This window comes from Oryctolagus cuniculus, chromosome 1 (assembly GCF_964237555.1).
Source record: "Oryctolagus cuniculus chromosome 1, mOryCun1.1, whole genome shotgun sequence".
NCBI lineage: Eukaryota > Metazoa > Chordata > Mammalia > Lagomorpha > Leporidae > Oryctolagus > Oryctolagus cuniculus.
The window spans coordinates 201,958,113-201,978,328 of NC_091432.1; the positions used below are offsets into that span (position 1 = coordinate 201,958,113).

The window sequence follows — 20,216 nt, forward strand, 5'->3', positions numbered from 1 at the left end:
GCCTCTATCTCTCTAACTGTGACTTTCAAAATGAATAAATTTTTAAATGCATGTAAAACAGGTATACACTGATTCCATCTGCATAAAAAACTGCCTCAAAAACTCTCACTTTTTAAGTAAGATAATGTGCTGCCATGTGTGTTAGGATGCTGATGGATGGGTATTGGCAGAAGCATGAGGGGCACAGGTTCAGCAATCGGTGGCAAGGCAGAGACAGGTGCCTTTTCATGCAATCACCACCTGACCACAGAGGATGCAGGGTGCATGTCAGGCTTCTCCCCATCATACTGAATGCTGGCCACATTTCTGTACACACACACACACACCACATACAGAAATACTAAAAACAGGGGCTGGCATTGTGGTGCAGAAGGTTAAGCTGCCTCTTGCAATGTCAGCTTCCCACACGGGCACTGGTTCTAATCCTGGAATGCTGCACTTCTGATCCAGCTCCCTGCTAATGCAGCCTGGGAAAGCAGTGGGAGATGGCTCCAGTACTCGGGCTCCTGCAATCCATGTAGGAGATCCGGATGGAGCTCCAGGTTCTTGACTTGGGCCTAGCCTGGCCCCGGCTGTTGTAGCCATTTGGGGAGGGAACCAGCGGATAGAAGATCTCTAACTCTGCCTTTCAAATAAACCTTTTATCTAAAAAATTAGTAAAAATAAAAGGGAAGGAAGGACGTGTGGTTGTGAAGGTGCTCTGTCTGGATGGCGTATTAGGGCCACTCCCCATGGCCACTGATGGCCAGGGGTTCAAGACTGCCCCGGGTCTGGGTGGACCTTGATCCCCTTCGTCCCACCCCCTGAGGACGGATGTGGGATTTGTCTCCCATTCCACAACTGGGAACGATGCCTAAGGAACAGCTCTAAGAAACAGAGGAGCTCATCCAGTGATGCTTTCAAGACTTCTCGACTGAATGGTGGTCCAGCCCATTTCAGTTTTTTTTTTTTTTTTTTTTATTTGACAGGTAGAGTTAGACAGTGAGAGAGAGACAGAGAGAAAGGTCTTCCTTCCATTGGTTCACCCCCCCAAATGGTCGCTACGGCCGGAGCTACGCCAATCCGAAGCCAGGAGCCAGGTGCTTCCTCCTGGTCTCCCATGCGAGTGCAGGTACCCAAGCACTTGGGCCATCCTCCACTGCACTCCCGGGCCACAGCAGAGAGCTGGACTGGAAGAGGAGCAGCCGGGAATAGAACCTGGCGCCCATATGAGATACTGGTGCCACAGGCGGAGGATTAACCAAGTGAGCCACTGCGCCGGTCCCCATTTCATATTTTGATTAACTTATCATCTATTGTCCTAAGTTGTCATTTATTATTTTTAAAAGATAATCCTTGGGGCCGGCGCTGTGGCGCAGTGGGTTAAAGCCCTTGCCTGAAGCGCCAGCATCCCCTATGGGTGCTAGTTTGAGTCCCGGCTGCTCCACTTCTGATCCAGCTCTCTAAGACGGCCTGGGAAAGCAGAAGATGGCCCAGGTCCTTGGGCCCCTGCACCCACGTGGGAGACCTGGAGGAAGCTTCTGGCTCCTGGCTTCAGCTTGGCACAGTTCCGGCCATCGCGGCCATTTGGGGAGTGAACCAGCGGATGCAAGACCTCGCTCTCTGTCTCTACCTCTCTCTGTAAATCTGTCTTTCAAATAAATGAAATAAATCTTTAAAAAATGATAAAAATAAGATAATCCTTTACCTTACTGTACCATTGACATTTTCCTCACTAAAATCAAAGCAGGTGGGCCTCAGAGAGCTCAGATAAAGGAGTGCCAGCCTGGTGCTACCCAGGTCTCGGTACCTACCCCAGACCCACAGGGCTCTCTCACGATGGTGGCCTCAGGCTGGTCACTCCCCTGAACCTTAGCTTCTAATAACTAAAATGGAGCCACTAAATGGGCCACTAAACAAGGAGCAAGCCCTTACCAAGTAACCCCCGGCTGAGCTACGGGGGCCCCAGAGTGCCCAGGCCCCAAGGGGCTCACCCCTCCCAGCAGCCACCAGATGGCCACAGTCACAGACAGCAGCCGGCCACCTGCCAGAGCAGACGGCCTGCGGGCTCTGCCAACGCCCAGGGCCTTAGTCACCTGGCAGTCAGCCACCTGCTGCTACTTCCTGGGGTCCATGCCTCTCCTGGGGCCAGTACTGCAGGTATAGGGACAGGCAGTGGCTTAGCAGGTTCAGAGTCGCCTGTGGTTTAACCGGACACGAGGGTGGCACAGGGAGTGCGTGTGTTTTTCTCCGAAAGGCAGGTCTGGTGCTTGTTTGCGTCTGGTGCTGGGCTTACTGTGAAATTCCGGAGGAGAGGAGGCAGCCAGCTGGGATGGGAGCTCCAGACTGGGTCCCCGCTCCTGGTTCTGCCAGCCGTGTAAGCTGGGGCAAGTCACTCACCGCCCCTGAGTCCTGGCTCAGCTTGTGGGCCACGGTGGGCATGCGGAAGCTACCGGAACCTCGGCTTTCCTTTCAGGTGAGGGAGATGGTAGCGTCGTAAGGACTGGAGTTGACGCACGGAAAGCTCGCTCGTACTGCCGGGCCCAGCTGGGTACCAGCAGTTACTCGTAGCTACAGTGCCTCTTCCCTACTGGACGGTGAGGTCTTGGGGCAGGGCTATGGCCCCAGTGTGCCCTCCACAGCACCACACAGAGTCTGAGAGGTCACTGAAGCCATTGACAATGACCACCTAACTGTGTGACCTGGGAAAAGACCTTCTTTCCCATGATTTTCTAAAACTGGAGGTAGAAGATGGTGCTGTGGGGCTGCCACTATAGCTTAGTGGGTTAAGTCACTGCATTGCCAGCAGTCCATATGGGCGCCAGTTTGAGTCCCAGCTGCTCCACTTCCAATCCAGCTCCCCACTAGTGCCCCTGGGAAAGCAGAAGAGGCAGGCCCAAGTGCTCAGATCCCTGCACCCATGAAGGAGACTTAGAGGGAGCTCCTGGATCCTGGATTCAGATCGGCCCAGCTCCAGTCGATGCAGCCATTTGGGAAGTGAACCAGCAGAAGGAAGATCTCTCTTTCTCTGTCTCTCCCTTTCTCTCTAACCCCTGCCTTTCAAATAGATAGATAAATTTTTAAAAAAGAAAGATGGTGCCTCCCACTAGAGACACACACAGGGAAGCACCTTGTCGATCTGGCCCCTGCAGAGTGTGGCGCACTGGATGCATGGCGGCTCTCAACTCAGCATTTCTGAGTGCCTGGGACACCACTGGGCAGCTGAAGGCTGTGCCAGCCTCTTCCACCCCAAGGTTAGGCCTGAGTCAGCCTCCTTCAGCTGTTTGGCTTCAGGATCTGGGCTCCAGGCGAAACCCCAGAGCTGGTTCCCTAATGTGGCCTTTATGATTGCAGGCACAGGTCTCCCCAGGAAACTCAGCTCCACCCACAGAAGAGGAAACTGAGGCTTGGCGAGGTTAAGAGATTTGCTCAGGGTCACATCGTGCGCCTGTGCTGTCTCCCATCAAGGCCTAGCTCTGAGTCACCCCCAGACAGAAGCACACCTAGCAATGGGCCAGAGCAGGTGGACCCTCTTGGACCCTAAGTCTCAGACAACCAGCCCCGGCCACCTGTCTAAGGATGGAGGGCTCAGGACTATGGGAAAGTTGCCCTGTAAAAGAATCAGATTCGAGGGCCAGAGCTGTGGCACAGCAGGTTCAAGCCCCAGTCTGTGGTGCCAGCATCCCATATGGGTGCTGGTTCAAGTCCCGGCTGTTCCACTTCCAATCCAGCTTCCTGCTAGTGCACCTGGGAAAGCAGTAGAAGATGGCCCAAGTATTTGGGCCTCTGTACCCATGTGGGGGACCCTGAGGGAGTTCCTGGCTCCTGGCTTTGGATTGGCGCAGCTCCAGCTGTCAAAGCCACTTGGGGAGTGAACCAGTGGATGGAAGATTCTCTCTGAACCTCTTTGTAACTCTTTCAAAAAATAAATAAAATAAATTTTTAAAAAAGTTATACTAACCGTACTCTGCCTGCTTTTTAATAATAATAATAATAATAATAATAAAGAATCTGATTCTTTCAGGCTTCAGTGACTTGCTCCTGACCTCCTCCCTCAGAGTGGATGGGCGCCGCCCTATGGATCTCCCGCAGGGCTGCCTTTATTTTGGGACAAAGAATGAGTCCTCCAAGCACGTAGAAGTCAGGGGCCTCCCTATCATGGGAGACAGCCCCTAAGGCTGGAGAGAGAACGGCTGGGTCACAGGAGGCGGCCCCGTATTCCAAAAGCAAGTGGTGATGCGGTGAGAGGCGAGAGGCAGTGCCTACATTCGGGATGGCTTCCCCCTTCCAGGTTTAGCTTCGGGACCTCAGCTCCGCTGGTGCAGGGACCAGTGCCTGCCAGAGTTGAGCTCAATAACCTGGCCACTCTTAGGGGCACCCAGCATCCTCACGGCCGGCAGGAAAGCAGACAGTGTCAGAGGGGACTTGGCGTGTAGCAGTTACGTGTTGGGTGTCTGCCTCTGCCACTGGGGTGTAACCCCTGGGAGGACTGGGCCTGTGTCCTTTGCTCTCTGATCTTTTCTGAGCCCCGGAACCCTGCGGGCCCTTGACTAAGACCTGGTGAATAAACCCACACACTGACACTGGGTGAGTGGCCTCCGTCCTTCGAGAGCGCTCCTCACCAGCTGCCTCCGCACCATAACCCACACCTACCGGCTCCCCTAAGACCAGCCATCAGTGCTCACTGCCCTAGGGGAGGAAAGGCAGCGCAAAGCGTCTGTCTAGATTGTCTTCTCCAAAACTGGAGCCAACAGGAACAGAGGGCATTGTCCAAGGGGCAGAAGGATCACACGTAAACCCCCACAGCCCTGACCCAGGCTAAGCTATGGAGGTGGTGAGGGGCGAGGAGCCACCAAAGCCGACACACCCGGTTAGGCCTTTCTCTCGGGGGCGAGGGAGCCTGAGCCCTCGGTGGACCCTGTCGCTGCAGGCATTTATGGTGACAACCTGGCTAACTGAATTGCTCTGTCAATTACAAGAGAGGGTTCTGCCCGGTGCTGCAGGCCCCTCCCACCTCTACCAAGAGATCCCCGCTGCTTCCCGACACGGCCTCTGCATCTGAACTTGGTTTGTCACTGATTTTAATGCTGTGCGTGTGAGATCCATTTTTTTTACAATGAACAGGTAGCTTTGACGTCTGTAACTCCCGGCTAAGGTCTGGGTATGGTCTGGCCCCCTCAGGAAGTCGTGCTGAAATCTGGTCTGCCATGTGACAGCACTGCGAGGCAGCGGGTCCCTCCCCACGTGCGGGGTGACAGTGGCTCGGCCCTCCTGCAGGGGTTAACGCCGCTCTCGCGGGACTGAGTGAGTTCTCGTGGGCGCAAGCTACCGCGAGAGCAAGCAGCCGTAAAGTGAGGCCGTCCCTGCTGTGTGCACCTTTCACTCATCCCCTCGCAGCCGGAGGCCCCAGCCCGGTGCCACTGCCCCAGGACCGCGAGCCAGTGTCTGTGTCCGTCACAAGGCACCCAGTCTTGGTATTCGGTTACAGCAATAGAAACGCAGAGACCGTGCTGGGGAAAACTTCTCACTGAATTAAGCCTAAGTCTTCCTCCCTACTGCTGTTCCGTGTCGATCCTGGCTCAGCCCTGGGGTCGCGCAGATCCTCCCTGCCTCCTGTCCTGTCACGGTCGGCCAATGGTCCCTCAGCAGTCAATTCCATCAGCAGCTGCTCCCAGGACCCCGGTCACCTCCCCCAAGCACTGTCCTCTTCAGGGGTGGGGTCAGGCCATGTGTCAAGCAGCTCTCCAGCACCCCTGCTCCTGGTGGCTTTTGTCACCTCGTTTGAGTGACAGCATGTTCCCGAGTAATCCAGAGTGCAGCATTTCCAACCTCCTGCAGCGGGTTCTTTAAGGACCACAGCCTGGCCTGTGCCCACTGCACCACGTCCAGCTCTACAGGACGCTCGGGGTCTGGGTGGGCGGTGCCCGAGGCCTCCCTGGGCCAGAACTCACCTTCTGGGACTTCAGCTCCTTGGTGAGCATCAGGACCTGCTGCTCCAAGGCCGCCACCTTCTCCTGCGCAGTCCGGGTCCGCAGGAGCCCTTCGGAAAAGAGCGGGAAGGTGTTGCTCTGGAGCTTGGCTTTCTGAATGAGACTGGCGGCCAGGGAGCACTTGGGGGCGGGCTTTGGAGACCCCGCCGGCTCTTTCCCTGCACGAGAAGACAGAGGCTGAGGTTACGATTGACATCGGGGGCTCCAGGAACACCTGCAGGGCTTGGTAAACACAGACCGTTGGGTGTGGGCACTCAGCCTGGCAGTTAACACGCTGCTTGGGACACCCACACCCACACCCGCACCAGAGTGCCTGGGAATCCGTCCCAGCTCCACTCCGACCCCAGCTTCCTGCTAACGGGCACCCTGGGGGGCAGTAAGTGACGTCTCAAGTACCTGGGTCCCGGCCATCCACGCAGGAGACCAGATTGAGTTTTAGCTTGGCCCAGGTCTGGCTGTGGCAGGCATTTGAAGAGTGAAGCAGCAGATGGAAGATCTCTGTCACTGTCACTCTGCCTTTCAAACAAGTAAGTAAGTAAGTAATGTTTGAAAATGCAGACCAATGAGCCTTACTCCCAGGGCTCTGGGTTTAATGGGCTTGAGAACTCGGCTTTCTGAACGGTTTCTAGGTGATGCTGCCACAGCTTGTCCAGGGACCATTCTTGAACCAAAGGCATATGGAGCCATCATTTACACTGTGCCGTTCTCATTCTTATACTGTGTCTGTTCCCTACCCTGGGGCCCCAACCTGCCTGGTGTGTCCCACACTACCCTGCAGTCTGCCACAGGGCCAGCTCCTCAGGCACAGGCCTGGCAAGGTATCTTGTTTATTGCAGGATCCTGTCTCTACCCTCCATGCTACTTTCAAATAGACCTTTTAAAAAAAAAAAGACTTATTTATTCGAAGAGCAGAGATCAATCTTCCATCTAGTGGATCACTCCCCAAAGGTAGCAGCAACAGCTGGGGCTGGGTAAGGCTGAAGCAGGAGCCTGGAACTCTATCTGGGTCTCCCATGTGTTTGTCCGGGGCCCAAGGACTCGGGTCACCTTCTGCTACCTTCCCAGATGCATTCGTTGGATTGGAAGCAGAGCAGCTGGGACTCAAGAACCGGGACTCCAGCCGGCGCTGCAGCTCAAAAGGCTAATCCTCTGCCTGCGGCACCAGCACACTGGGTTCTAGTCCCGGTCGCTCCTCTTCCAGTCCAGCTCTCTGCTGTGGTCCGGGGGTACAGTGGAGGATGGCCCAAGTGCTTGGGCCCTGCACCGGCATGGGAGACCAGGAGAAGCACCTGGCTCCTGGCTTCGGATCTGTGCAGTGTGCCAGCCGCAGCAGCCATTGGTGGGTGAACCAACAGCAAAGGAAGACCTTTCTCTCTGTCTCTCTCTCACTGTCTAACTCTGCCTGTTAAAAAAAAAAAAAAAAAAAAAAAGAACCAGGACTCAAATACGGGATGCTGGCACTGCAGGCTTACCCCACCGTCACGATGCCAGGCTCCACACCTGTCTGCTGGTGGGAGCAGGGCACACATCTCTGGACTCTGCATCCCTGCCCAGAGGATAGCTCCCACCCTCATTTGCTAATCAGGAGACATATTTCCTACAGTTGACTGCTGCAAGGCTGCAGAGTCCTTTTATTTCTTCTAGAGCAAGGTTCCGGAGCCTTTAGTTCACAGGCCAAACCCTGCCCACCATCTGCTTTTGTAGATGAAATTTTATTGGAATACAGCTGTGCCCATTTGTCCACATATTTATTGCTTACGGCTGCTTTCACTCTGCAAAGACACAGCTGAGTACCTGCAACCAAGAAGAGATGCAAAGGCCCAGAAAGCCTCAAATATTCACTATGTGGCTCTGTACCAAAAAAAAAAAAAAAAAAAAAAAAAAGCTGACCCCAGGGAAGGGGTCTGGCAGGGGCCGGAGGAAGGACTGGATGAGCATCTTCTCTGGAGATGGGGCTGAGGGCTAGCAGACAGTGCTGAACAGTGGGGGACAGGACCAGAATCCTCCGCTCGCTCCGCACCAGAGCAGAGTGGCCTTCCATACCCGAGGGAGGTCTAGTCTTACCAGGCACAAAGCAGACAGCAGAGCTCAGAGGGGCAGCCCTGCTGCCCCCTCCACCACCTCTGAGGATGGCGGCAAGGGACCACTGTGCCCATTTTATGGGTGGAGAAAAAGAGGCCTAAGGCAGTGGTTTTTGACCAGTGCCCTGAGATTTCACACTGTGTGGGCCCTCAAGGGCTGGGGTACAGGGGAGCACCCCCAACTTCCAGTCCTGCCACCACTCTGCCTGGATCTGCTTTATTGTGAGGTGTGTGTGTGTGCTGGGTTGGGGGGGGGGGTTGTGGACAAAGTTTTGTGACAATAAAGACACAGTCTGGAAAACCACCATCTCAGGTCCAGTTAGCAGGATGGGGCTACACTAACTGCCCGGAATCCTGGCCCCGTCGCTCGCTGTGGGGCCGTGAGCGGGCTGTCTCTTGTTTCCATGCCTCAGTTTCCTCATTTATCGGTGGGAATGAGAAGTGTCCACACATCTGCAGCTGCTGGGATGTGCCTGGTGCCCATGCAGAGATGAGAGATTGCGCAGAGGGCGGGAAGCCAGACACGCAGGGTCGCATGGTGCGTTCTTGTCGCAGGAAGCCTGCAGCATGGGCTCATCCCAAGACACAGGAAGTGACCTGTGCAGGGCTGGGACCAGGTGGGCCTTGCAGGCTGATGGCAAACGGCTGTGGGGCCTCTCCACAATTCTTCTCAAAGTGTCATGGTGATGGCTGCCCAACTCTGGGCATACACTAGAGGCAACTGAACTCAACATTCAAGCGGCGGAGTTGTCCAGCAGACGAATTACACCTTAATAAAGCAGTCACAAAAAAAGAAGGGCTTTGTGCAGCCACAGCCCGTAATTACTGCCATTGACTCGACACAGCCCGGGCCTCCTGGACGGCACGCTGTGATCTTGGGGGACCCCACTGGGCGCTGACTACTCAAAGGGGTGCCTATCCCAGTGTCCCTTCCACCCAGCCCGGGGGGACTCCATGCCACAGGAGACCCCACAGGGCCGCCTTTGCCAGTTCTCTCCCAACTGCTTCTGAGTTAAAATATGTTCCGAGGCCACCAGTGCCAGTTCCACGGAAGTCAAAGCCATGATGATGTGGGCCACTCACGCTGTGGGAAATGACAAACCAGTAGACTGACTGATTGGGTGCTCCACATCAGATCTGATTGCAATCACCCCTGAAAGGCATTTTTTAAATACCTTTTCCTTAGAAGTTAAAAAAGATCAAACCGAGGAAAACGTTTCCGTTTATTGTTTTGAGAGCTCTTGCTGAGAGTTTGAGTTTGGGAAGAGGAGCAAGTTCTGGGGACGGGCGGTGAGAACACACTCGGTGCGCTGCACTGTGCGCCTGAAAGTGCTCACACAGCAGGCTTGCCGCTATTTTTTGTTGTTGTTGTTGACAGGCAGAGTGGATAGTGAGAGAGAGAGACAGAGAGAAAGGTCTTCCTTTGCCGTTGGTTCACCCTCCAATGGCCACCGCAGCCGGCGCGCTGCGGCTGGCACACCGCGCTGATCCGAAGGCAGGAGCCAGGTATTTTCCTGGCCTCCCACGGGGTGCAGGACCCAAGCACTTGGGCCATCCTCCACTGCACTCCCTGGCCACAGCAGAGAGTTGGCCTGGAAGAGGGGCAACCAGGACAGAATCCGGCGCCCCAACCGGGACTAGAACCCGGTGTGCCGGCACCGCTAGGCGGAGGATTAGCCTAGTGAGCCGCGGCGCCGGCCTTGGCCTCATCTTACAGTTGTTTAAGAAGAGCACTGCTCCTCCACCCTGGAAACCCAGGAGTGAGCTGAAGATTTTACCCCCGACTCATGACCAGAGACTGGACATGCGCGTCCCAACCCCCAGCCGATACAGGTGCCATGATCCTCAATGCAACGGTATTAGGAGGTGGGGCCCCGGGGCGGGGGTTAGACATAGACGAGGTCCTGAGGGTGGGGTCCCACTGAGAGGATGAGCGCCCTCAGAAGAAGAGGAAGAGCCCAGAGCTCTCGTTTTCAGCCGTGTGAGCACACAGCAAGAAGGCAGCCATCTGCAGGCCACCGAGAGAGCCCTCAGCAGACATGGAATCTGCCAGCCCCTTGATCTTGGACTTCCCAGGTATGACACAACTGCTGGAAATGTCTGCTGTATAGGCCACACCGTCTACAGTAACCTGTTGCAGTAGCCACAAACACCAAGGGGCATGCACCCACGCACGCAGTGTGCCGGTTTGCGAGAGAAGGCACTCATTCCAGTGCCAAGAGGCTGGTCTCTGAGGGTGGCTCAGAGCCACACAGACCTCACCTGGGGCGCTGGGGTCAGGGACCGAGGGCTGCTCCTCCCGCTGAGGCTCCCCACTCTGTGACTCCTCCCCTGGACAGCCGTGGCCTGTTCCTTGGGCTTGCTTGTTGCCACGGATGTTGTGCACTGTGTTCCTGAACGGAGAACAGAGGAGCATCAGGCTGACAGCCCCCCCACCCTCCCTGGTGCCTCTGCTGGAGATCAGGCCTCACCCCCACAACCCCAGTTGTCCCAGGTGGTCTCCGGGCCCCCTGCATGCCACACCCAGTCCTCTTCTCACTTACCCCCTGCCACACACTAAGCTGCGTCTAACCAACACAAGCTGGCCTCCCTCGCTCCCAACCCTGCTGCTGGAGTACAGGCTCCACGGGTGCAGTGAGGCCGCTCTGCTCCGCTCACCGATGCAGCCAGAACGCCCGGAACAGTGTCTGAAAAGCAGGCCATGCTGAATGCTGCAGCAGGCGCAGTGAACGCAGAATGGGTCGCCGAGCTAACTTTCTCGACATCTCCATCTGGTCTTCTAACTTCTAACCATCTGGGCTCACAACCACCAGTGCGGGTGGTCACTGTGGTGCAGGGGGTTAAACCACCACCTGGGACACCCACCTCGCATGTTCCAGTGCCTGGTTTGAGTCCTGGCTGCTCTGTTTCTGATCCAGCTCCCTGCTGATGCACCCTGGGAGGCAGCAGGTGATGGCTCAAGTGCTTGGGCCCCTGCCGCCCACGTGGGAGACCCGCATGGCGTTCCAAGCTCCTGGTTTTGGCTTGGCCCAGCCCTGGCTGCTGCAGGCATTGAGTGAACAGGAGGATGGAAGACCTCTCTCTCTTTCTCTTCTCTCTCTTGCCTTGCCTTTCATGAGATGAAAATTGGTAAATAAATGTTTTTAAAAAACCACTAGTGGTTCCCTGCTTCTCTAGGTTGCAAACATCTCGTGTTCCTTCCTTCCCCGTGCTCCTTCCCAGCTCACGTCTGTCCTCTCTTTGGCCGTCACCAACCACCTCACAGCCTCCAAGGCGCCTGCACTGCAGGTCAGATAGGTACTTGTCCGGCCTGCACCTCCCAGCACCATGGCTATAAGAACTGGGCACTAATTTATCTGTGCGAGGCTGGTGCTCGGCATGGGGTGGCGTGTGCCTAGGGCCCAGGCTCTGCAGATGTTGGCTTTATAGGAAGGAACTAGGTAGCACCAAAGGCCAGCTTGGCACCAGCCTGGCACCACAGGCCACAGACAGGTTCAGGAGGAGTGGGATGAGGAGACGGCTCAACAAGTTCATCTTCCCTCGCAAAGCAGTTCAAGGAGACAGACGGCAGCAGGGTAGAGAACATGAGTGAAGAGGCTCGCCAGGCCACTGCGTCAAACTGCGGGCTGTGAGGTCGGCTCGGCACACTGAGTGGTACTTGAAAAAAAAAACACCACAGTGGACCCCTCTTAGGAAGGGTATTTTACTCAGATGTGCATTTGAGCTATTACAACCCAAAACATGTATTTCAGGGCTGGCGCTGTGGTGCAGCGGGCCGCCTGCAGTGCTGGCATCCCATATGGGCGCTGATTCGAGTCCCAGCTGCTCCACTTCCGACCCAGCTCCCTGGTAATGTGCCTGGAAAAGCAGCGGAAGATGGCCCAAGTCCTTGTACCCATGAGGGAGATCCAGAAGAAGCTCTTGGCTCCTGGCTTCAGACTGACTATTGCAGCCATCTGGGGAGTGAACCAGAGGATGGAGGATTTCTCTGTCTCTCTCTCTGTAACTCTGACTTCCAAATAAAATAAATCTTTTTTAAAAAGTGTATCTCATTGTATTCCATGGCCAACAGCTAGAAAACCTCACACTAGGAGCGCATTTACCGAACCGGCAGCACCAGTGTGGTTAAAAGGGAAGACTTGTGGCAGCCCTGGCCTCATTACAGAAGCCCTGCGTCTGAAGACTCCCTCCGGCAAGACGGAGGGCAAACAACTCTGCAAACCTCCTCTTCACAAACCCCTGGGGGCTGGGCAACCCCTAGCTCAGGTCCCAGAAAAAGCAAATCCCCAGGGACTAGACACGAAAACGGAGCTGAAATGCAAGTGGGAAGTAAAGAGGAAGGTGAAGGTACAGGCTAGACTGCTGTTCAGCAAATATGCACGCCCTCCCTCCCTCCCCTGTACGTCCACAGAGACAGGGTTCGTCCCTTCCTTCTCTATTTTTTTTTTTTAAGTTTCCATTTATTTATTTGAAAGGCAGAGAGAGAGAGAGAGAGAGAGAGAGAGAGAGAGATTGTTCTTCCATCCCTGGTTCACCCCCCAAATGCCTGCAACCGTCTGGGGTGAACCAGTCTAAAGCCAGGAGCTATGAACTCCAACCTGGGTCTCCCACATGGGTGGCAGGGACCCAAGTACTTGGGCCATCACCTGCTGCCTCCCAAGGACCCAACAGCAGGAAGCTGGAATTGGGAGCAGGGCCAGGACTCGAACCCAGGCACCCTGATATGGAATGAGGACGTCCCAAGCAGCACCTTCACTGCTGTACCAAATCCCCGTACCATCTCCCTTTACATGCCTGGAGCATTCACCAGGAAAATCCTCTGGTCCTGAATTTTTCTTTGCGGGCAGCTTCCTGATCACTAACTCAGTCTCTTTACCATTCACTGGATGTCTACAGATTTCTCCTTCCTCTCGAGTCAGTGTCAGTGATGTGGGCCTTTCCAGGAGTTTTCCCGTTCCAGCTGAGTGAGCAGCTTTGCTGGCAGGCAGTTGTCTGTAGTACTCCCTTACAGCGCTTTTTATTTCCGTAAGGTGGGTAGTTCTGTCCCCTCTTTTGGTCCTGACTTGAATAATTTTTTTTTTTTTTTTACTTCTCTCTCTCTCTCTTTTTTTTTTTTTTAATTTATTTTATTTGAAAGAGTTACAGAAAGAGGTAGAGCCAGAGAGAGAGTCTTCCATTCTGCTGGTTCACTCCCCAGATGGTTGCAACGGCCATAGCTGAGCTGATCCAAAGCCAGGAGCTTCTTCCAGGTCTCCCACGTGGGTGCAGGGGCCCAAGGATTTGGGCCATCTTCTACTGCTTTCCCAGGCCATAGCAGAGAGCTGGATCAGAAGTGGAGCAGCCAGGACTCGAACCGGCGCCTATATGGGATGCCAGCACTGCAGGTGGCAGCTTTATCCTCGATGCCACAGCACCAGTCCTTGACTTGAATAATTTGAGTCTTCTCTCTTGCCTTGGTCCATCCAGCTAAAGGGTTGTCAGCTCTGTTGGATCTTCTCAAAGAACCACCAGTTGATCTGAACCTCAATTTTAAGACAAGGCCTGTTTTTTTGGGGGGAGGATATGGTTGGGTCCTAAGTAAGAGAAGAATGAAACTGTACTTTCACAGAGGTACAGCTCTCTGACAGAAGGAAGTATCTTTGCCTCGGTTAAATTGAGAGCTCAGCACGCCCAGCACCAGGCCTTGGAATATGGTCTCTCATTCTTTTTCCTCCGTTGTTGCTAAGGCCGTTCTATGAAGGGCCTTTCCCAGGCCTCACTACCTCTACCTAACAATAACAGTGGTGGTCATGCTATAATCACAGTCACGATGGTGTCACTGTTTGCTGCATGTCACTGCACTGAGCCCAGTCACGTGGGTTTCGCAAGCCACAAGCCATAGGGTTGGAGAGGGATCCAGGGGAGGGGCACACTCCTACAGTCCGCGGCTCAGGCTGAGCAGGTTGACCGTCACTGCTGCCCACCCCTCCCCTTGTCAGGGACTGCCTCCCCAACACGTCCCGGGGTTCTGTCACCTCTGGGGCTTGGGGGGAGCATAGAAACCCTGACTTCCGTGCAGCAAAGGGCCTTCCAAGGCCTAGCACGCAGCTCCTCTGCCACAGGGCGCCCTGCCTTCTGAACAGCTCAGGTGACTGTCACCCTGCTAGAGGCACCTCCATTTCACAAATGCAACACTTCTTCTTGGAGCAGTTCACGGGCCGTTTCCTGCATAGAGTCACCTTCAGGTCTGGAAGGCCAGGCCAGCACAGGGGCAGCAGACATAGAGACTTGTTCTGGAAGCACAGCCTGGGGCCAGCCAGCCATCCTCCCGAGCTTCGCTTTCCACGTTGCCATGGGGATGACGAACATATCCGCAGCAAACACTGGTCGGGCCCTTGCACGGGCCAGGTCCCAGGCTGAACACCGTTATGAGCTCTGCTCGTTTAACTCTCAAAGCGGCCCAGGGGTAAGCGCTGTCATCATCCTGCTGGACAGAGAGGGTAGGTACCCGAAACCACAGACTAGCACGCGGGGTGTGGACCATCAGCCCTGGACGCCCAGCTCCGGGGTTTAACTTAACCACGAGTCAGTACCACTTCACGCTTTGCCCAACAAGAGCGTAAGGTGTCTGCACGCAGTGCCCGGGAAGCCCCGAGCGTGACCCGTGCCCACGGCAACACCAGGAGGAGCTCACGAGCGGCCAGGGCGAAGGCCACCGGTCACACAGGCGGCTCTGCTCACCGCGGGCCTCGGCCGGGGCTCCCTGCGGCGTGGGGCACGTCCCTTGTGGGGTTGCCACACGTTTTCTGTGGCTGTTACAGTGACAGTGGGGAAGTGACAGATGGATCCTCGGACACTTCCTTCCTTTCTCGGTTTCTGCCTCTTCATGCTCCACTTCTGCTGCTGTGGCCCCGGTCTCGGTGAGATGGCCCTGGAAGCCTGCTGGCTGCAGGGCTGGGCTCCTCCGGCCTCCTGTCTGCGGCAGGCTCCCAGCGCGCCCTCTTCCTCCTGGGGATCCCCTGCAGGTCCTCTCCTTGCCCACTCGCCCTAGGCGGATCAGCCACGCCCCACACCCCTCAGGCCTCCCTTCTCCTGGGCTCCAGGCTCTGAAAGACACTCATTATCTCTTCCCTAAAACCTGCTTCTCTTTTGGTAAGGTCATACCCATGCAAAGTGTAATGTGGAAGCCAGCAGAGGGAGATCCCGTGCCCGAGTCACACATGGGCAGGCCCCGGTCCAGATTCCGCGAGTGTCTCTTCTGCCTTCTAAGAGGTCCCAGCTTCCCTGAGGCCCAGCCAGGTGCGGGTGTGTGCGGCAGTGGTTGAGGCGTTGCTGGGGATGCCTGCGTCCCACATCGGAGTGCCTGCATGAGTCCCTGCTCCTGCTAATGTGCACTCTGGGAGGCAGCAGGTGATGGCCCAGGGTCCCTGCCACCACGTGGGAGACCCGAATGGAGTTCCTGGTTTTCACCTTTGACTTTCTAAATGTTGCAGGCGTTTGCAGGATCAACAGTGGGGGGCTGCTGTCTCTCTGCCTGCCTTTCTCTGCCTCTCAAATACTTTTTTAAATGACAGTCACAGCCTAATTAATTGAAAATAAAGCCCCTCCCCCTCCCCTGGCTCCTCCCTGCAGGGGAACCACGCCCAGACACACTCCACAGGAGCTGCTGGGGCAGCCCGGGCCCGTGGGCACTTACTGTATTTCAGTTCCCAGGTGCTTGAGGGAAAGATTCTGAAGGGCAGAGGGCAAGGCGGGGGCAGGCTGCAAGGCAGCAGCTGCCCCCACGAACCCAGGGGGCGTCTTCACAGGGCACAAGAACTCCTCCAGCTCCATCTCCTCTTGCTCTGGGGAACAAAGGAAGAGGCAGTCAACCCCCCAGAAAAGACTGGCTGCTGGGATGCTGCCGCCCAGGCCATCTGGGAGCCGGGGGCCGCTCCAGGGGCAGCAAGCCTGGCCCCGTAAGCTCAACAGGCGCCTTCCAGCCACAGCTCTGCAGCCGGCACGGCCGAGGCCCTCCCGGGGACGCCGCGCATCTGTGTAGACCTCCAGCTAATTCTACATCTGGGAGTCTGTCCTGAAGCAACCTGAAACGTGGACGCATCGTGCCACAAGGGTCATCCCAGCAATGTCTGCAGCAGCCTCCGGTCTCAAAGCCTGGAGAGAGGCAAGGCAATTCACGATGCCTTCAGACAACGCAATATTACTCAGCCATCGAGACAATGTCGGTGAAGAACGCTTAGGAACACGGGGTACATGCACGGGATATGACACTAAGAGGGAAAGTCCACAGGAAAAAATGAGCCAATGGTATAGAAAAAGCCTCAAAGAAATGCACTCTGTGACCTTAACAGCAGTGAAGAGCCACAGGAAGGATCGGAAGTCAGCGGGCTACTCTCACCATACTGACTTAGGTTTCCAAACTCTCTATAGGAAACACAGATTTCTTTTATAGGCAGAAAAAGAATGCATTCACCAAAAAAAAAAAAAAATAGAAGTTTATAAAGAGATTTTTAAAGCACAGGGAGAGGCCCATGTTGTGCAACAGGGTAAACATCCTGCAATGCCATCTTCCCACATCAGTGCGAATCTGCTGCTCTGCTTCCAACCTAGCTCCCTGCTCATGTGCTTGGGCAAGCCATGGAAGATGGCCCAAGTGCCTGGGTCTCTGCCACCCATGTGCAAGAACCACCTGGAGCTCTGGCCTCCTGGCTCCAGCCTGGTCCAGCCAACGCCATTGTGGCCATTTGAGGAGTGAACCAGAGGATGGAAGATCTTTGTCTCTCTCCCCTTCAAATAAATAAATAAATCTTTAAACAACAACAAAAACACACAGGGGGTGTTATGGCCACAACACGGAACACCAGAAAGCAAAGTGAGAAGTTCTGCATGATTGTACCATGTGAACTGTGGTTACACCAGACGGGGAGGGCCAGACCGTAGGTCCACGCCGCTGCCTCTGGCTGACACAACTCTGGCACCGTCTCTTCAGCTTTCCTCTTTCCCAAACGTTCTGCCCCAACAGTGACTCTTGCACAGTGAGTGACGTCCTAGTGTTTCACATGAAGGAGGGTTTCCAGGCCAAGGAAATTTACAGAATTTACAGAGTAAGAGAGAGGGGTGACACACTCAGAGGCGACCCTGGGTGTCACCGTGAGTGGAAAAGGAACAGGACCACTGACAGCACGGAACGCTGCCCCCGCCCCCCCATCCCGGGCCAGCCCGAGTCCCAGAGGGGGCAGACGCTTCCCTTCCGCAGCCCCCTTGGAGGGGGTGGAGACGGACTTGTGTGCTCTTTCCACACAAAGCCTCTAGGGACAAAAACGGCCACTGTGTGCTGGGGGCCATGGGGAGCTGTCCAATCTACCTACGAGAATAAAGCTTGCAGTCGTGGCAACAACGATGGTCCGCTTGTTAGTCCTAACAGGCTCCATCAGACCGGCAGGGGCCTGGACTTTGCAACACCAAAAGCCATCCTCCTGAGGTCCTGCCTCCCTAAACTCACACTGGTGTCCACCTGAGGCTTCCTGTGGGGCTGCAGAAAGTGAGACCAATCACAGCCGTAGGCAGCCCCCAGCCCAAGGAGCAGGGCAGGGCAAGCACACACCTCGGGAACACGGGTGGGCAGTTCTGGGAGGCGGAGAGACCTTCTAAGTCAAGGTAGGGAAGGCTTTCCAGAGGAGGGGCATTGGAGCTGGACCTCCAGCAAGGCCAGAGTTGACCTGAACCTGTGGGAGGAACAAGGAAGGACTCTTTTCCATGCAAAGTATAGGTACAGGCAACAGCGAGGGATTCCAGGTCCTAGCTGAGCAAGCCGGGAGGGGCCTGGGGAGACAGGGTACAGTTAACAGGCTGGATCGTGGCTGGCTGGACATGCAGAGCTTTGGTTGGAAGATCTGAGGCCAAGGCCAGTTTTGATGGGGAGGGTGCTGTGACCCAGTTGAAAACCATTAAAGCAAAAACAGGAAGGGGGCCGGTGCCATCACAGCAGGTTAAGCCTCAGCCTGCATCCCATATGAACACTGGTTCGAGTCCCAGCTACTCCACTTCTGATCCTGGCTTCAGTCTGGCCCAGCCTGGCTATTGTGAGCATTCGAGATGTGAACCAGCAGACAGATCTCTCTCTCTCCCCCTCTCTCCCTCCTCACCCGTCCCCCTCTCTGTAACTGTCTTTCAAATAAATCTTAAAAAGCAGAAGAAAATGAAACAGGAAGGATACTGTTTACCTGATTCTTTAGGAGCTAAAGTTTATGAAAATATTTAGAAAACATAAAGCCCACAGTCTGGATGGCTTGCAAAGTAGTCCTTATTCCAGACGTTAAACTAAATCAAAACAAGTAAGATTTCCCTGTGCATCGGCACTCTAACCATCTCTAAGTCTTTCTCATTCAGAGGAAATAAAGCGATTGTCGTTTTTCTAAGATTTCTCTCACCCCCCGTTTCCCTATAACCTGTGGTCTGAGATCCCTCGATCTGAGTAGCCTGGGGGCTTGATGTCACCACAGGTTGTTGTACCACTGAGGAAACAGCACAGCTGCGACAGGGCAAGTTTTGTGGCTGACGTCCCAGCCAGCAGGTGACAGGCACAGAGACCCACAGAGCAGCTCCGCGGTATTTCATTCTCCACGAACCAGGCGGCTCAGCACAGCAGCTTCTCCAACAAGCTGGCCCTATCGAGACGGGAGGGGCTGCCCAGGAAGGCACACGCTCCCTGTTCAAAGGGCTGTGCAGGGCTAAGTGGCACAGGACAGCCATGCCAGGTGAGACCCGCACTCCCTGTAGAACCTGAATTGATGATCCCAAGCACTAGTCTGCGCTCTGAGCTTCCTCTACCTAGGCTGGAGGAATGCCCTCAGCGAGGGATCATGTAAAACACCTTTTTTTTTTTTTGACAGGCAGAGTGGACAGTGAGAGACAGAGAGAGACAGAGAGAAAGGTCTTCCTTTGCCGTTGGTTCACCCTCCAATGGCTACCGCGGCTGGCGTGCTGCGGCCGGTGCACCGCGCTGATCCGATGGCAGGAGCCAGGTGCTTCTCCTGGTCTCCCATGGGGTTCAGGGCCCAAGCACTTGGGCCATCCTCCACTGCACTCCCTGGCCACAGCAGAGAGCTGGCCTGGAAGAGGGGCAACCGGGACAGAATCCGGCGCCCCGACCGGGACTAGAACCCGGTGTGCCGGCGCCGCAAGGCGGAGGATTAGCCTAGTGAGCCGTGGCGCCAGCCATAAAACACCTATTTGTAATTCTCCTTTGGCCTGAGCCCCAGGGGCTGCCCAATCACTAGTGGGAGGGTCACTACCTGCACAAGAAAGACTCTGGCCCAAGAGGGCTCTGCTTCCCTAGAGGGCTTGGATGGCAGCTGGCTGCCCCCTCAGCTCTGTAAGGGGGCCGTGAGGCTGAAGAGTAAGGGCTGAGTCTCACCACGGGAACTGTCTTACCAGCAAGCCTCACTTCCGTCTTCTGCAAAATGGGACTAACACTGCCCTGTGACTGCTCTATGGGCATTGGGCCTGGTGCTTAAGAAGTCACTTTGCATGCCTGCATCCCACGTTGGGGCGCCTGGGTTCAGTCCCAGCTCCTTTCCCGATTCCAGCTTCCTATTAATCTGCACCCTGAGCGGCAGCAGTGACAGCCCATGCAGCTGGGCTCCTGCCTCCCACGTGGGAGACACGACTGAGTTCCAGCATGCTCCTGACCCAGGCCCGGCCTTTTTGGGCATCTGGGAGGTGAACCAGCAGGTGGGAGCTCTGTGTCTCTCTCTCTGCCTCTCACATAAATTAAGATTTTTTCTTTGAGGGCCTGGCATTGTGACACAGCAGGGCTAAGCTGCTTGCAATGGCAATACCCCATATCGTAGTACTGATTGAGTGTCTGCTGTTCCACTTCCAATCCAGCTCCCTGCTAATGTTCCCGGGTAGGCAGAGGAAGACGGCCCAAACGCTTGGGCCCTTGTACCCACGTGGGAGCCCTGGATGGAATTCCAGGCTCCTGACTTCTGCAGCCATTTGGGGAATGAGCCAGTGGATGGAAGTTCTCACTTTCTCTCCCTCTCTGCCACTCAAATAAATAAATAAATCTTAAGAAGAAAACACTGTGTGCAGGGTAAGTAAGGTAGTGCAGGTGAAGGTTACAGCAGGAGCATACTTTGATGACGATATACATTTACAGAAGCCCCTTGTAAATTACAGCCTA

General features: G+C 55.3%; 1 protein-coding gene across 3 annotated transcripts in view; it reads right to left on the reverse strand.

Moving 5' to 3' along the window:
* TBC1D2 (TBC1 domain family member 2) overlaps positions 1–20,216 on the reverse strand; it is a 53,579-nt gene that overhangs the window by 26,478 nt on the left and 6,885 nt on the right. For all 3 annotated transcript variants that reach the window (XM_008262448.4, XM_070054862.1, XM_070054864.1), the window contains exons 3-5: positions 15,726–15,873; positions 10,313–10,443; positions 5,931–6,127 (exon numbers count right to left, since the gene is read on the reverse strand). In XM_008262448.4, coding sequence (XP_008260670.4) covers positions 5,931–6,127; positions 10,313–10,443; positions 15,726–15,873 — 476 coding nt within the window. The remainder of the gene's footprint in view (positions 1–5,930; positions 6,128–10,312; positions 10,444–15,725; positions 15,874–20,216) is intronic.